The sequence below is a fragment of the Cervus elaphus genome, chromosome 12 (genome assembly GCF_910594005.1).
Source record: "Cervus elaphus chromosome 12, mCerEla1.1, whole genome shotgun sequence".
NCBI lineage: Eukaryota > Metazoa > Chordata > Mammalia > Artiodactyla > Cervidae > Cervus > Cervus elaphus.
In genome coordinates this window covers 77,668,160-77,686,977 of record NC_057826.1, presented here as the reverse complement: position 1 = coordinate 77,686,977, position 18,818 = coordinate 77,668,160, and the positions used below count along the sequence as shown (strand labels likewise).

At 39.8% G+C, this 18,818-nt stretch overlaps 1 gene segment (V, D, J or C); it reads right to left on the bottom strand.

Moving 5' to 3' along the window:
• Positions 1–14,633: 14,633 nt before the first annotated feature.
• Positions 14,634–15,292, bottom strand: LOC122705837. The segment is given in 2 exon segments: positions 14,634–15,085; positions 15,200–15,292. Coding segments are annotated over 2 exon segments (501 nt in total).
• Positions 15,293–18,818: the final 3,526 nt, after the last annotated feature.

The following is an 18,818-nucleotide window of genomic DNA, read 5'->3' as shown; positions in this document are numbered from 1 at the left end:
CTATGTAGAGGATCATGTCATCTGCAAACAGTGAGAGTTTCACTTCTTCTTTTCCTATCTCGAGTCCTTTTACTTCTTTTTCTGCTCTGATTGCTGTGGCCAAAACTTCCAACACTATGTTGAACAGTAGTGGTGAGAGTGGGCACCCTTGCCTTGTTCCTGATTTCAGGGGAAATGCTTTCAATTTTTCACCATTGAGGATAATGTTTGCTGTGGGTTTGTCATATATAGCTTTTATTATGTTGAGGTATGTTCCTTCTATTCCTGCTTTTTGGAGAGTTTTAATCATAAATGAGTGTTGAATTTTGTCAAAGGCTTTCTCTGCATCTATTGAGATAATCATATGGTTTTTATCTTTCAATTTGTTAATGTGGTGTATTACATTGATTGATTTGCAGATATTGAAGAATCCTTGCATTCCTGGGATAAAGCCCACTTGGTCGTGGTGTATGATTTTTTTAATATGTTGTTGGATTCTGTTTGCTAGAATTTTGTTAAGGATTTTTGCATCTATGTTCATCAGTGATATTGGCCTGTAGTTTTCTTTTTTTGTGGCATCTTTGTCTGGCTTTGGAATTAGGGTGATGGTGGCCTCATAGAATGAGTTTGGAAGTTTACCTTCTTCTGCAATTTTCTGGAAGAGTTTGAGTAAGGTAGGTGTTAGCTCTTCTCTAAATTTTTGGTAGAATTCAGCTGTGAAGCCATCTGGTCCTGGGCTTTTGTTTGCTGGAAGATTTTTGATTACACTTTCGATTTCCTTGCCTGTGATGGGTCTGTTAAGATCTTCTATTTCTTCCTGGTTCAGTTTTGGAAAGTTATACTTTTCTAAGAATTTGTCCATTTCATCCAAGTTGTCCATTTTATTGGCATAGAGCTGCTGGTAGTAGTCTCTTATGATCCTTTGTATTTCAGTGTTGTCTGTTGTGATCTCTCCATTTTCATTTCTAATTTTGTTAATTTGGTTCTTCTCTCTTTGTTTCTTAATGAGTCTTGCTAATGGTTTGTCAATTTTGTTTATTTTTTCAAAAAACCAGCTTTTAGCTTTGTTGATTTTTGCTATGGTCTCTTTAGTTTTTATTGCATTTACTTCTGCCTTAATTTTTAAGATTTCTTTCCTTCTGCTAACCCTGGGGTTCTTCATTTCTTCCTTCTCTAATTGCTTTAGGTGTAGAGTTAGGTTATTTATTTGGCTTTTTTCTTGTTTCTTGAGGTAAGCCTGTAATGCTATGAACCTTCCCGTTAGCACTGCTTTTACAGTGTCCCATAGGTTTTGGGTTGTTGTGTTTTCATTTTCATTCATTTCTATACATATTTTGATTTCTTTTTTGATTTCTTCTATGATTTGTTGGTTATTCAGAAGCGTGTTATTTAGCCTCCATGTGTTTGAATTTTTAACAATTTTTTCCTGTAATTGAGATCTAATCTTACTGCACTGTGGTCAGAAAAGATGACTGGAATGATTTCAATTTTTTTGAATTTTCCAAGACTAGATTTATGGCCCAGGATGTGATCTATTCTGGAGAAGGTTCCGTGTGCACTTGAGAAAAAGGTGAGGTTGATTGTTTTGGGGTGAAATGTCCTATAGAGATCAATTAGGTCTAGCTGGTCCATTGTGTCATTTAAAGTTTGTGTTTCCTTGTTAATTTTCTGTTTAGTTGATCTATCCATAGTTGTGAGTGGGGTATTAAAGTCTCCCACTATTATTGTGTTACTATTAATTTCCTCTTTCATACTCGTTAGTGTTTGCTGTACATATTGCGGTGCTCCTATGTTGGGTGCATATATATTTATAATTGTTATATCTTCTTCTTCGATTGATCCTTTGATCATTATGTAGTGTCCTTCTTTGTCTCTTTTCACAGCTTTTATTTGAAAGTCTCTTTTATCTGATATGAGTATTGCGACTCCTGCTTTCTTTTGGTCTCCGTTTGCATGAAATATTTTTTTCCAGCCCTTCACTTTCAGTCTGTATGTGTCTCTTGTTTTGAGGTGGGTCTCTTGTAGACAGCATATATAGGGGTCTTGTTTTTGTATCCATTCAGCCAATCTTTGTCTTTTGGTTGGGGCATTCAACCCATTTACATTTAAGGTAGTTATTGATAGGTGTGGTCCCGTTGCCATTTACTTTGTTGTTTTGGGTTCACGTTTATACAACCTTTCTGCATTTCCTGTCTAGAGAAGATCCTTTAGCATTTGTTGAAGAGCTGGTTTGGTGGTGCTGAATTCTCTCAGCTTTTGCTTATCTGTAAAGCTTTTGAGTTCTCCTTCATATCTGAATGAGATCCTTGTTGGATACAGTAATCTAGGTTGTAGGTTATTCTCTTTCATTACTTTCAGGACGTCCTGCCATTCCCTTCTGGCCGGGAGGGTTTCTATTGATAGATCAGCTGTTATCCTTATGGGAATCCCTTTGTGTGTTATTTGTTGTTTTTCCCTTGCTGCTTTTAATATTTGTTCTTTGTGTTTGATCTTTGTTAGTTTGATTAATATGTGTCTTGGGATGTTTCGCCTTGGGTTTATCCTGTTTGGAACTCTCTGGGTTTCTTGGACTTGGGTGGCTATTTCCTTTCCCATTTTAGGGAAGTTTTCAGCTATTATCTCCTCGAGTATTTTCTCATGGCCTTTCTTTTTGTCTTCTTCTTCTGGGACTCCTATGATTCGAAGGTTGGGGCGTTTCACATTGTCCCAGAGGTCCCTGAGGTTTTCCTCATTTCTTTTGATCCTTTTTTCTTTTTTCCTCTCTGCTTCATTTATTTCCACCATTTTATCTTCTACCTCACTTATCCTATCTTCTGCCTCCGTTATTCTACTCTTGGTTCCCTCCAAAGTGTTTTTGATCTCATTCATTGCATTGTTCATTTTTAATTGACTCTTTTTTATTTCTTCTAGGTCTTTATTAAACAATTCTTGTATCTTTTCAATCTTTGTTTCCAGGCTATTTATCTGTAACTCCATTTTGTTTTCAAGATTTCGGATCATTTTTATTATCATTATTCTAAATTCTTTTTCAGGTAGATTCCCTATCTCCTCCTCTTTTGTTTGACTTGGTGGGCATTTTTCATGTTCCTTTGCCTGTTGGGTATTTCTTTGCTTTTTCATCTTGTTTAGATTGCTGTGTCTGGAGTGGACTTTCTGTATTCTGGAGGTCTGTGGTTCCTTTTTATTGTGGAGGATTTACCCAGTGGGTGGGGTTGGACGTTTGGCTTGTCAAGGTTTCCTGGTTAGGGAAGCTTGCGTCAGTGTACTGGTGCGTGGAACTTGATTTCTTCTCTTTGGAGAGCAATGGAGTGCCCAGTAATGAGTTTTGAGATGGGTCTATGTGTTAGGTGTGACCTTGGGCAGCCTGTATGTTGACATTCAGGGCTATGTTCCTGCGTTGTTGGAGAATTTGCGTGGTATGTCTTGCTCTAAAACTTATTGGCTCTTGGGTGGTGGTTGGTTTCAGTGTAGGTATGGAGACTTTTGGACGGTCACTTATTACTTAAAGTTCCATGTAGTCAGGAGTTTTATGGTGTTCTCAGGTTTTGGGCTTAAGTTTCCTGCCTCTGGATTTCAGTTTTATTCTTCCTGTAGTCTCAGGACTTCTCCAACTATACAGCACTGATAATTAAACTTCTAGGTTAATGGCAAAAAGATTCTCCCCCGTTAGGGACACCCAGAGAGGTTCACAGAGTTACATGAACAGGAGAAAAGGGAGAAGGGAGATAGAGATGAGTAGGAGGAGAAAAAGGGGGACTCAAGAGGAGAGAGACAGATCTACCCAGCTGTCTGTTCCCAGAGTGTTCTCGTATCTCAGACACCTACAAGGATTCACAGAATTGGATTAGGAAGAGAAGGGGAAAGGAGAAAATAGAGGTGTTCTGAGGTAGAAAACAGAGAGTCAAGATTGGGAGAGAATAATCTTCGGTTTAAAGATAGGGCTTCTCTTCTTTTTTTTTTTGTAAGGTTATAGTGTAGTGAAGATGCTAATGAAGAGTAGTAGAGGAGTACTAGAGGACTTTGAAAGAAATAAGAGAAAAAGAAAAATAGAAAATAGAAGAGAAAAAGGAAAGAAAAAAAAAGAAGAAAAAAGAGAAAAAAAAAGAAAAAGAAAAAAAAAGAAAAAAAAAAGAAAGAAAAAAAAATTTTTTTCTTTTTCCCCTAATTAAAAAAATCGTAAAAATCTATGAAAATGAAAGTTAAGGAGTAATGGGGGAGTAATAGGGAATTTTAAAGGAAAATAAAAGAGAAAAAATAAAAAAGAAAAAATATAAAAAGAAAAAATATATATATTTTTTCTTACTTAGAAAAAATAAAAAAGTAAAAAAAAAAAGTAAAAATATGTCTAGGAATTTCTCTGGAGCTGTTGCGGTCAGTGTGGGTTCGGCTCAGTTTCAGATAGCTCCTCGTTCCAGCTTACACTTCTCGATATCTACAGGGCCCTTCCGGTGAAGTCGGTGTTTTCTACGGGGATTTTAATCTGTTGCACCAGTCCCTTTTGAAGCGGTTCCCTTTGTTTATTTGGCTTCTGTTTGCCGGTCTCTTCAGAGCCTCATTTCCGCCCTGACACAGGCGGGCGGAGGTGGACTCTTATTCAGGTAGCTAGTTCCGTTGCGCTGCTGGGAGGGGCTGAGGCTGCGGGGATGGGCTGGCGCTGCGGGGAGGGGCTGGCCCTGCGGGGGCGGGCTGGCGCTGCCGGGAGGGGCTGACGCTGCTTTCTCTGTCTGCGCTGCTCAGGCTCCCGGCTGTTCTATATGGAGCGCGCCCCACGCTGCGCTAGGTTCCAGCCCTCGGGTGTTACACAAAAGCGCGGAAGGAAAAGCTGCGCCTGCTCTCTGTGCCTTCCCCGTCAGAGCGGTCCAGGCAGCGAGGGGCTTGATGGGTGCGCTATCCCCAGGTGTGGCGCACTCACTCCCTTCCGCGGACCCAGTCTCAGTTTCCGCTGACGCCAGTCGGGTGCGCGCGCCTTCCACCCTCTGCGTCCCCAGCCCCAGTCCCCGCCCGCGCCGGTCGGGTGCCTGCGCCCTGTGTCTCGCCGCGACCTTCCCCTCCCCCCTGCCTCCTGCCTCCGGCGGGGCTGGGCCGGTCCGCAGCCTGCGAGCTCTTCTCGGGACTTTCTCCGTCCCTTTGTTCTGCAAACGGCCGGCAGTGTGTTCCGGCCGGTTAATTTTCTCTCTCTTTTGGTCTCCCACAGTTCAAGTTGGCACCTCACAGAAGCTCCCTCCGATTGTCCTCAGGGCACTCAGGCCCGGACCCTAGCCCAAGCAAGGCCGCCTAAGACTCCCTTCCCGGGACGGGTCTCCGTCCTTAGCTCTTTTGTCTCACTTTTTATCTTTTATATTTTGTCCTACCTCCTTTCGAAGACAATGGTCTGCTTTTCTGGGCGCCTGATGACCTTAGCTAGCTATCAGAAGTTGTTTTGTGAGGTTTGCTCTGCATTCAGTTATTCTTTTGATGAATTTGTAGGAGAGAAAGTGGTCTCCCCGTCCTACTCCTCCGCCATCTTGGCTCCTCCTCTCCTATGATTTCTTCAATGAGACATTTACTGATTTTGGTTCAACAATGGAAGCCCCGATTGTGACTAGCGTGCATGCATGCTTAGCCTCTCAGTGTTTGAAACCTTTGGACTGTAGCCACTCAGGCTCTTCCTTCCACAGGATTCTCCAGGCACATAATACCAGTGACTAGGTTTGCCCGCAGTTTAACCCATGACCACTAGAGGGCAGCAAGGTGCCCAGTGTCCGCCTCACAGAATATTCAGCAGGACACCAGGTGGCAGTGCTTCCGCTTTCTTTCCTGCTGCGCAGCTGCGGGGCCCTGATTCTCTGGGAATGAAATAGTAAGACTGAGATAAGGCATTCACAAAGCTGTGACATTTGAGTTTTCAGAGGTGCCCCACGTAAATGTTTTGAGGGATAGCATCACAGCAGAGTGGGCAAAGGCAAGGGGCACAGGTCTTGATATAGGAGTATGCTTGGAGTGTTTAAGGAGTGATATCTCTTTTCCTGTAGCCTCTTGTTTTTCCAGGCACTCTACAACTAACAAATTTGCTAAAGCATTTAGCACTTAACTGGATAGTGGGTGATTTCCTGATTCTGGGGCAATTTGTACCTAGGTTTACCGTCTTCGTTCCTAGTTGCCTTTAGTTTCCAGTTTAAACTAGTATAATGTCACCATCACTGAGACATCCAGCCACCCTCTCTTAGATCCAAGTGCTTCTCCATACACAAACTTTCTCTTAAGGAGCCCTCTAAGATGGTACACTCTGGAAGACAATAAAAGTTTGGGACACTTTTCACAGTTAGAAAAGTTATGTTTCACTTCTCAAAGATTAAAAGAAATGGAACAATAAAACCTGTCTCATAGGGTTTTAACACTTAAATTAGATAATGGACTGGAAATGCATCCCATGGTGCCTTACTATATTATACTAAGCTCAATAAGTATCAACTTTCTTTCTTTTACTAAAGCCTACCTTTCCTTCAAAGTCCACTTCTGTGACCTACTCCCCACCCCCCACATCAGTTCAGTAATGGAAGCTTCCAGGATATTTACTTAATCACTTACTTTCCTGGAGATAGTCATTATTTTTCCTTATCCTTTTGATATCATATACTTCTAGCTACATTGATACACTCAGGCTGAAAGGACACGGATGGAACAGATGAGGTTTGATTTTGGTTTCTGTAAAAACAGTAAAATCAAGGTCATATTGCATGTTTACTACCTATTGGGTATAATATTTATGATTTGGATCTCCAAGATTTTGCCATTCTTATTCCCTGTTTTCTCTTTTTATTGGTTTATGAGCTTTTAATATATCCTGCATTTGAGTCTGTTCAGGACTGTGTATTGCATATATAACCTTCCAGTCGGACTTTGACTTTTCCCTCTCTTTGCAGTGATTTTTAACAAACAAAAACAATTTTAAAATATACTTGCATGCTCATAAGAAGCTCCCTTGAAACTTTTACGTGTTTGTTCTCTTTAAAAACTTTAGAAATGCTTACCTTTTGTGACTGTTATTGCCTGTGATAAGTCAGGTATCATTATTAATGACGTTTCCCAGAATACAACATATCAATTTCCCCTGAGGATTAGTAAGATTTTTGCCCGCTAAAATAGATGCTTGGATTTGTCTTCAATGCTTGGCAAACTTCTGCCAAAACCACAGAGGTGGACTTGCAGAATTCCTTGTTCATATTTATTACTTTTCATATAGCGTTGTTCCTGAATAAAGAGCTTGTTTTATATGAAGTTAAGTACAACAGTAAGTGGAGATTCTTGCCATGAGTAAAGAGATTATAGAATGGGTAATGCATGAGGTAGTTAGAAATACCAGTTACAACCATGTGGTCATTTGCAGTACCAAAAAATATAATAGTTATGAAATTACTTTCATTTTATATGAATATATTTATGTATACATCAACCATTTTAAACTTCCATCTCCAGTTTTCCTGCCTGTAGTAGCACAAAACATGCTACTACAAGTTAATTTTTATCTCCTTGCATCTCAGTAGTCAAGTTAAAAAATTCAGTGGATCCTCTAATCCAGCTATCAGAGGAAAGAACATCACCCCTACATGGATAAATGGACTTGGCATTCTCTTTGAGGGTGAGAAGTTGCTTTGTTTGATTGAATAAATAATTGCATCATATTAGCAGGAAGCATTATTTTCCTGTTGTCCTTATGAGAAAGTTGTGTTGTTCAAGGAGGTATTGATGAATACCTAGTTAACAAGGAGGGAACTTAACTAGTTAAGGTATTATGGTAGCTTTGTACCGTTTCAACTTAACTATCTGGAAATCTATTTCCTTGAATTTGCTTCCCTTTTTTGTTCTGTGTTAGGCTTGGCCATGAAAGAGATTTGTGTAAGTTTTGGAAGATACTTGTGATGAAGTAGCCATATTTTAATGTTCCACAGGTTGGTGCAGAGCTCCAGGGACTATGGCAATACATAATGTTGCTGCTGATCTGATAGTTCAACTTATTATTGACTCACAGCTCCTCTACCTCCCATCAGAGCTCTTACTCATGTTCTCTTTGTATTAGACCAAGTATGCATGTAGCATGATGGCAAGTGACATCCACTTCTCCTGAAGGTCACCCACTACTGTGAGACTGAAGGAGGTAAGGGACAGACAAGCTTTAGTGTGTCTTCTGGGTCCCGTTGTCCTCATCCACCTCCATACATGTCACAGTTTCTCCATGCTTAATGGTTCTCACTTGATTTCTGTGTTGCAATTAGGATTCTTAGTAGCCATATAATTCTTCCCAGCTACATCAACTAGTGAGGCACTTCTTCCTTGTCCTTTTCTTCTTTTCTTTATGCATCTTCTCCCCTTCTCCTTCCCTTCATCTTCCTCATCTCTTACTGCTCTCTGACTCTCCTTCCAGATGACTCTAGATTTGCTCTCGTGACTGCTCCCCCAGTGTGTCCCCCCTTCTTCCCACCAGAGATACTGCCCAGGTGCAGCCCCATCTGTCCCCGTGTGCCCCTCTCAGGACGCAGTAGTACACAGCGGTGTCTCTCAGGGTGACCTGGGGCAGGACCAAGGTGCTGGACTTTCTGTCTGAAGCTATGGTCAGAGAGGCCAGGCTGTTGTTCACTGTGCTTCATACGCCATGAATGACATACTGAGGACTCTGGGATTTTGCTGATATGAGTGTATATAGTCATTTCCATCAATGGTATATTTATTACAAGGCAGGTTTATATCTTCTCCTTCAGCACAATCCATGGAGCTGGGCTGGGTGGTCTTAGCATCAATCACAGTCCCTGTGGGGTTAGGAAATCAAATTAGCACTGGAGCACAAATCAGTATAATTCTATGGATCAAAGTTATAACGATCCCATAACTGTCTGTCCCTAACCCCTACTCCAGTGTTTCTATTTATGTCCTGCAAAAATATTATTGATGTTCATTATTGGACTACAAGGAGATCAAGCCAGTCAATCTAAAGGAAATGAACCCTAAATATTCATTTAGGAAGGACTGATGCTGAAACTGAAGCTCCAATACTTGGTTAAAGACCCAACTCATTGGAAAATATCCTGATTCTGGGAAAGATTGAAGGCAAAAGGAGAAGGGGGGCATCAAAGGATGAAATGGTTAAACAGCATTACCATCTCAATGGACATGAATTTGAGCATACTCCAGGAGATAGTAGAGGACATAGGAGCCTGGCATACTGCCGTCCATGTACATAAAAAGTTGTATAGACTTTAGTGACTGAACAACCACAAAATTACAAAGACCAAAAATGTGGCAAGAATCAGAGATCCATAGGTTTTGTTCCATGGGTCGTTGACTCAATAGACCCAGAGATTTCCTACAACCTGCTTACTGCTAAGGACTCATCCGGAATCATGGCCATGATTTAACTTGTCATATAGAAGTCTGTCCTCTTTAGCAAACCCACAGATCACTTCTCAGTTCCATCACTATAATGCTGAATACAGCACAAGGAGAGGAGTAGAGAGCGAATAATTCTTTGTGGCCCTTTGCCCTCAAAGTCATCCCTTGTAGACACAGAACACTTACCCATGGTCAGAAACACAGTTACTCCAGTCACCAGCCTCATACTTCAAGAACAAGCTAGGACCATGGACTCAGAGCTCAGACTTGTGTCTGATCCTTGGCTTAAGGAGGTTCCAGAGAACAGAGGCAACAGCTGCTAGTAAAGACTTACAACGAGTGCAGATACCACTGTGTTATTGCCAAGACCATCTCAGCCAATGATCAAGCATTTCCTTATCTAGGTCTTCCTCCTCTGTTTTAGTCATGTCCCCAAACGATGGTGAAACATTCCCAGCTCACTGTGCAATCATTTGTGAAGTTTAATGCCTGGCTCTGGCAAAGGAACACCACTCACAATGATGTGTCTATGCACAACCATTGGTCTATCATTTGTTTAAGAAGTTGGCTGATGCTCCAAGAAGCTTGTGGAATACAGTATTTAATCCCAGAAAAATGCACTGAACTCTGTGTTGTAAGATGATGAAAATTCCCATCCACGTTTCAGAAAATCTTTGGGAGGTTCACAAGTAGGATGTGGTCTGAGAGATGGTAAGATGAACATTGAGACTAAAAGCTACACATCCTGGAACTTGGAGCTCTTTTAAATGCTCTTGGAATCATGCTCACCATCTAGGTAGACATTTTTCATGCATCTGTTCTTAATATACTAACTGACTGACATAGATGGTGTTCACCTCATCCTCCTTGAACAGTGGTCCATAATCCTCATGTTACCTATGCTTGTGGCTGTTGTTCAGCAAGGATGCTAAGGCAGAGGAATAGACAGAAAGAAAGGCAAACGAAGTGGGGTTTGGGTGGAGATGAGTGTGAGTGGTAAAAAAAAGTTGGAGGAGGGGAAAAAGATTTTAAGGAATAGAAAGGTGAAGGGATAATCAGAGCAGGGAAATGGGGAAGCAGTGTTTAGGGAGGTACGTGGAAAAGGCTTAGGCTGCTGGGCTAAGATCCCCTGAATCCTTGATCACACACAGTCAATAAGGAATAATAAAGCACAAGTTGTCTAAAAGAGGTGAAAGCATGTCATTTTTCCTTTTTTTGGCACATGAATGGAAAACAAATTTCCCTTCCCTTCTCCCAGAAACAGTTTTCAGATGAGGCAGCGCCCTCTTGTGACTGGATAAAAGAAGTGGAGAGCTAAGCCCAGACCAAAAGTCAACAAGCAACTGTTTGAAAAGTTCCTCAGGTTTGAAGGGAAATAGGCCTCCGAGGTGACTCCCTGATGGTTCAGTTGGTAAAGAACCCACCTGCAATGCAGGAGACCCTGGTTCGATTCCTGCATTGGGAAGATACACTGGAGAAGGGATAGGCTACCCACTCCAGTATTCTGACCTGGAGAATTCCATGGACTACGGTCCATGGGTTCACAAAGAGTCAGACACGACTGAGCGACTTTCACTTTCACTTCAGGTGACTCTAGTGGTAAAGAACTCACCTGCCAATGCAGGAGACTTAAGAGACACAGTTTCAGTCCCTGGATTGGGGAGATCCCCTGGAGAAGGGCATGGCGACCCACTTCAATATTCTTTCCTGAGAATCCCTTGGACAAGGGAGCCTGCTGGGCTATAAACCATGTGTTCGCAGGGTCAGACACGACTGAAGTGACTCACCACACAGCTCACACACCTTACTTGTCATACCTCTGTGCTCATCTGTGTTTTCTTGGTCCTAAACACTCCATAGAAGGTTTTAATGATCTTTGACTGCTTTATTTCAGTCGTATGATTCTCACTTCTTGATCTCTTTAGTTTTCATTTGTATCCAACATTCCCATATTTAAAATTTACTCAAAAGCCCATATAATTCAAATATTTATAAGAGAGGTCGGTACAGACTATGCACTCAAGAATTATCTGTTTGCTGAATGAGCCAATGAATTTATTGAATTTAATGAAAATGTTATGTTGAATACTGTTTAAATTGTTTAAATTAAGGGATTTGATTTAGGTCATACCTGAATGGCCTAGCGGTTTTCCAGCCTTTCTTCAGTTTAAACCTAAATTTTAAAATAAGGAGCCCATGATCTGACCACAGTCAGCTCCAGATCTTGTTTTTGCTGACTGTATAGAGTTTCTCCATCTTTGGCTGCAAAGAATATAACCAATCTTACTTCTGTATTAGCCATCTGGTGATATTCAAGTGTAGAGTGGTCTCTCGTGTTGTTGGAAGAGGGCATTTGCTATGACCAGTGTGTTTTCTTGGCAAAACTGTATTAGCCTTTGCCCTGCTTCATTTTGTACTCCAAGTTCAAACTTGCCTGCACTAAGTTTGCATTGCTTCCTGAGTTTGCATTCTAATCCCCTGTGATGAAAAGGGCATCTTTTTTTGGTGTTAATTCTAGAAAGTCTTGCAGATCTTGATAGAACCACTCTTCACAGATCTCTTTAGGTTCCATGTTAACCATAATGTCGCCATCGCTGAAACATCCATTTCATCCTCTTCTGTGTCAAGTGATATCTCATACGCAAATCTTCTTCAAGGAGCCCTATAAATGGTACACTCAGGATGACAATGAAAGTTTGAGACATTTTTCAGTTAGGAAAGTTATGTCTTATTTCCCAAAGATTACAAGCATCGGAACAATAAAACTTGTCTCATAGGGTTTTGATATTTCGCTTATATAATGAATCAGAAATGAATTCTACAGTTCCTCACCTATAGTAAGTTCAGTACATTTCAACTTTCTTTATTCTACTAAAACTTGCCTTTCCTTCAGTGTCCAGATCTGTGATCTGCTTCCCACCCCCCACTCCGCCACATCAGTTCAGGGATGGAAGCTTCTAGGACATTTACTTAGTCTCTTATTTTCTTGGATACAGTCATTATTTTTTCCTTAACCTTTTGATACCATATACAACTAGCTACATTGATACATTGATCCACTCAGGGTGTTGGAAGGACACAGATGGAACAGGGGAGGTTTGATTTTGGTTTTCTAAAAACAGTAAAATCAAGGGCATCTTGCATGTTTACTACCTATTGGATATAATAGTTTTGATTTGGATCTCTAAGATTTTGCTACTCTGATTAACTGTTTTCTCTTCTTTTTGATTTATGAGCTCTCAATATATTCTGCATTTGATTCCTTTTTCAGAACTGTCTTTTTCATATATTGCCTTCCACGCTGGCATTGACTTTCCACTCTCTTAGCAGTGATTTTCAATAATGACCAAAAAAAAAGGCAATTTAAAAATATACATTCATGCTCATAAGAATCTCCCTTGCAAGTTTTATTTGTTTGGTTTCTTTAGAAAATTTAGAAATGCTTTCCTTTTGTGACTTCTGTTGCTTGTGATGATAGTCAGTTATCACTGTTAATGATAGTTCCCAGGATACAATGAATCAATTTCTCGTGAGTATTAGCAAGATTTTTTTCCATGAAAATAGACCCTTGGATTTGTCTTCAGTGCCTTGCAAACTTCTGCTAAAACTATCCTGGTCGACTTTCAGAATTTTTTATTCATCTTTATGACTTTCCACATAGCAATGCTCCTGAATAAGCAGCTTGCTTTATAGGAAGTCAAGTACAACAGCGAGTGGAGGTTCTTGCTATGATAAAGAGCTTATGGAATGGGTAATGGATGAGGTAGTTATAAATCCTAGTTACAATCATGTGGTCATTTGCAGCAATAACAAAAGCAATAGTCATTAATGAATCGCCAGCCCAGGTTCAATGCATGATACAGGGTGCTCGGGGCTGGTGCACTGGGAAGACCCAGAGGGATGGGAAGGGGAGGGAGGTGGGAGGGGGGTTCAGGATGGGGGGAAAAACACATTAAATAAAGTAAGATAAATACAATTACTATGCAAAAAAAAAAAAAAAAACAACAAAAGCAATAGTAGTTATAAAATTATTTTCATTTTATATGAATGTATTTATGTATACATTAACCATTTTTAACTTCCCTCTCCTGTTTGCCTGCCTGTCTAACATAAAATATGCCACTACAAGTTAATCTTTATCTCATTGTATCTCAGTAGTTAAGATATAGGGTTCAATGGGAGAGTGTGTTTAGCTAGAAGAGGAAAGAACCTTAAACAGATAAATAAACTTGGTATTCTCTTTGAAGGAGACAGCTTGTTTTGGTTGAATGAAGAATAATTGCATCATATTAACAGCAAGCCTAGTTTTCCTGTGGTCCTTATTAGAAAGATATGATGTTCAAAGAGGTACTGATGAATGCCTAATTTATGAGGGAAGTTAACTAGCCAAGCTATTATGGTAGCTTATGTACAGTCTCAACTTAACAATATGAAAATCTATTTCCCAGGATTTGCTTCCCTGTATTGTTCTGGGTTAGAGTTGGCCCTGAAAGAGATTTGTGTAAGTTTTGGAAGGTACTTATGATGAAGTAGCATGTTTCTCTGTTCCTCAGGTTGGTACAGGGCTCCAGGGACTATGGCAATACGTACTGTTGCTGCTGCTCTGATAGTTCAATTTATTGTTGACTTAAAACCTCTTGACCTTCCACCATATATGTTACTCATGTTCTCTTTGTATGAGACCAAGTATGCATGTAGCATGATGGCAAATGACATCCACTTCTCCTGAAGGTCACCCACTACTGTGAGCCCTAAGGAGGTTAGAGAAAGACAAGTTTTAGTGGGTTCCGTTGTCCTCATATATTTCCATACATGTCACAGTTTGTCCATGCTTTTGTCCACATCCAACTTTCCTTCACAAATGTTACTCTAGTTGACTTACAGTGAATTCAACTCAACACCAAATACAAATACAATGGTTTTTATGGACTCTCCCACCAGCTCTCCCCATTGCCTGTGTTCTAATCCTTATAACTAATCTCTTACTCTACATCACTAGTGGTTCTCCTCTGATTGTGCCCTGACACAAACTCTGAGGGGAAAGCACTAAGGAGATGATTTTCATGACAATTTCAGCTTCTGGATCCAGATTTGTGACATGAACCCTTTCCGGTGAAACTGCTATTCTATGTTCTTATGGGGCAAGTTTTCAAATTTAGACAACTTTACACATGTTCCATGTGACTGATTTAAAGTAAAAAATTCAGGAGGAGAATGTATCAGTAGAAAGTTACTCTGGACACCTGCTTCCAAATGACATAGAAGGAGCTTTTATTTAGAATTAAATCTTCTTATCCAGACCACAGATGAAGCAACCACAGGACTACCATTTCTTGTCTGGGGCCTGCAGGTGTGTATTTCAGCCTGGGTCCCTCAGCAGGAGGGCTCTCTCTTATTAAGCTCTGGGGTTTTTGTTCAGCTTTTCCTATTACTTCAACCACTGTGAGTTCCCAGAGAGCACAGAAGTACTTTGCAGAGTCTTCCAGCTGTAAGTCTGAAATGGTGAGGCTGATGGATTTATGTGATCTCTGAAAATTTATAGAGTAGCGGCCATCCCTTGCATTCTGGCTAGAAGAACCCTGACGAATAAGGTAAATCATCTCTCCACTGGGAAGTTGTTTATACCAAAACATGTTGTAAGTGCTCAGTCTTGTCTCATAGCGACAGCTCAGGGTGACTACCTCCCCAACTTGACTGGAAATGTCTGGCTGGTCTTGAGTAACTCTCTGGGCTACACTGGATCCTGTGGGGAAAATCAGAAAACAGAGATGGAGCAGTGAATAAAATAGTATAGGAATTAGACTGAAAAACCCAAGCTGAAATCATAAGATGTTTGCTTCTCTTTTAGAATACCTACCAGAGAAGACGAAGGCCAGGAACACCCAGGGCAGACTGGAGGGCAGCATGAGGCATGGATTCCCCTGCACAAATGTGCTGAGTTCTGCCTCAAGCTGAGAGTTCAGTGTCTCTGTGTGCCTGGCAGCGCATATACATAGTATCCGGTTCCTGTGTGACTCCTTCAGACAGGAAGTGGGGTTTCTCATGTTCATAGGTAACATGGTCTGTGCACAGACGGGGGGAAAAATGTCTAGCTCACCACAAACATTTCTTTGTCTATTTTTCTTTCATGGGTAATTAAATTAGGCTGAGCCTGAAAGGGGGCTTTGCAAAAGCAATTATTTTAAAGGTTTGAACAGGGTGGAACTAAAGAACAAACAAGTTGATTTTCACTTATAATTATTCCACAGAATAATTTTGCCATCCCATTTAATATAGGATTTTTTTGTTTGTTTTTTTTACATTTTTATTGGTGTTTGGTTGATTTACAGTTTGTGTTACAGCAAAATGAAATGTGCTTTGACAGAGAAATGAATAGAATGCGTTACTTATGTACAATGATATTGTTGTTGTTCTGTAGTCACTAAGTGGTGTCTGACTCTTTGGGATCCATGGACTGTAACCTGCTAGGCTCTTCTTTCCATGGGATTTCCCAGGCAAGATACTGGAGTGGGGTGTTATTTCCTTTTCCATGGATCTTCCTGAGCCAGGAATCGAACCCATGTGTCCTGCTTGGCAGGTGGATTCTTTACTTCAGAGCCACTGGGGAAACCCCACAATAAAATTCCTCAGCCATGAAAAAGAACAAAATAATGCTGTTTGTAACAAAATGAGCAGACTAAAGTAAGATTTAATATAATCAATGAACCCTTCTTATAATCTACTTATTTACTAGTCATTCATTTAGCCTATACTTACATTTCTCCATCCAAAATTTAAATACTCTATTGAAAAACTCGCAGACTTTTGGTGAAAGGCAGTCTTTTCAAAATTTTTAACATTTTTTTTTATAGGTTTTAGGGCTCTATTTGGTTTTTTCAATATGTAAAATCATTTTGACATCAAATGATTAAACATCAGTCCTAACTTTCAAAGTCTATTCTGTTTTTTATGTTTGTATGAATTTATAACCAGAATAAAATAATTATTCTTTTGAAACTTGATATTGAATCTTATTTATCAGACTTTAAGGAGGATCAGGAAATTCAGTCCCATTCCTTCCACAAGTAGAATTGTACTTCTTAGATCATGTGTCTTAGAATTTTCCTCATGTTATTTTTTCTGTCCCACTGGCCCAAAGTGTTCAGTCTTACTAGCTAGTTGCTTGTTATTTTTTTCTTTTTGTTAAGTAAAGTTAAGATAAGCATGTCAGTTCTTTCTGTGCCATAATACTATAATGCGCTTCAACAAAACTTGGTATCTACAGACTGCAAGCACACAGTATATGTCTATAGCACAGAAGGTGATTACTGAAATTTTGTAAACTGTTACCTGTTCAGTTGAATGTAGCTGTCAATTTTCCATTTGGTTTTACCATTTTAATGTATGTATTAATATAAAAGAACCAAAGGCAAACAAATAGTAGAAAGGAAGTACAGACAAGGTCTCTAAAGCAGTGCCAACTCCTTGCTTTTAAGTTGCTTGAGCGGTGTTGTTAGCGACTGATGCATGGAGGAGAGTGCACGTTTAGTTGAGACATCTCCTCTGTGCCATTTCACCTCTGAGTACTGACAGGCAGCTGATGCCCTGGTTTGCATGACCAAACCTACTTGTATTTAAGTAGAAGAGATCACGAATGTCCATGGCAACTGGGCAGCAGCATGTTATTGTATATGTAGCATATATAATTATAGATATTATATATATACCAGAAAATTGATATTGATAAAGTATTACTAAAATACAGATGATAATCTGATATATCAGCTTTATATGCACTCTTTTTTATGCATAGCTCTGAAATTTTATCACAGGTATACATTTTTGTACCATCACTAAAATCATGATGCAGAATTGTTCCATTTCTCTAGAGAATATCACTTTCACACTGTCTCCACCCCTGCAACTCCTAGCAACTACTGATCTTTTCATCTCTATATTTTGTCCTTTTGAGAATGCTGTTTAAGTAAATTCATACATTATGCATGCAATTGTAGTAATATGGTGTGTAAGCATGTATCATGTAGTCTTCTGAGATACTTTTTTTCACTCAGCATTGAGATCCATCTGGGCTGTTGCATGAATCAATAGTAAGTTTGTTTTAATCACTACAGACTGTCCCCAACTGGTGATGAATCAACTTAGGATTTTTCACGTTACAGTAGTGAGAAACCTAATATGCACTCACTAGAAACCATGCTTTGTATTTTTAATTTTTATCCTTTCCCATGCTAGCAACGTGCTGTATGACATTCTCTAGTGATGCTGGGCAGCAACAGCAAGCTGAGCTCTCAGTCAACCCTGGGATCATGAGGGTGAACAACTGATACACTCACAACCATTCTGTACCCATACGATCACAGAGTCGGACACGACTGAAGCGACTTAGCAGCAGCAGCAACACCCATACAACCATTCTGTTTTTTTTTTTTTCTTTTTTCTTTTCATTTATTTTTATTAGTTGGAGGCTAATTCCTTTACAATATTGTAGTGGGTTTTGTCATACATTGACATGAATCAGCCATGGAGTTACATGTATTCCCCATCCCGATCCCCCCTCCCACCTCCCTCTCTACCCGATCCGTCTGGGTCTTCCCAGTGCACCAGGCCCGAGCACTTGTCTCATGCATCACTTTCAGTGCAACACCTTTAAGATTAGGTCAGGTAGAACTCTGATGCACAGTAGGTTAAGTATATTATATGCATTTTCCACTTACAACATTTTCAACTTAAAATGATTTATTTACACTTAACCTTATAGCAAGTTGAGATATATCTATAAATAATATTGTACTGAATGGGTGTACCACAGCATATTTATCTATTCACACAATGAAGAACATTTGGCTGGGTTCCAGTTTTTGGCCATTACATATATAGTTTCCATGAATATTCAAGTACAAATTTTGTGTGAGCATAAGTTTTTCATTATTCCAGTATAAATGCCCATAAAGGAGTGTGACTGCTGAATTGTAGGGTGGGTGAATATTTAAGTTTATGTGGAACTGCTAAGCTGTCTTCCAGAATGATTGTTCCATTTACCTACCAGCAATGTATGAGTGATCCAATTTCTCTACATCATTGCCAGAACTTGGTATCATCATTATTTTTCATTTTAGCCATTAAGAAATATGTAAAATGATATTTCATTGTGGTTTTAATTTGCATTTCTGGGTTAATGATGTTGAACATATGTTTACATGCTTATTTCCCTAACACATGGCTCTTCCACGAAATGTCTGGGTGAATCATTTTCCAATTGAACTACTTGTTTTCTTCCTGCTGAGTTTAGACAGTCATTGTTTTCTGAACACCATCCTTTGATGAAAACACGTCGTGAAAATATTTCCTGCTATTCTGTGGTTTGTCTTTTTCATTCTCTTAATAGTATCTTTCACAGAGCAAGCATTTTTACTTTTGATGAATATTTTATTTTTTATGGATTGTGCTTTGACGTCATGACAAAAACCATTTTGTCC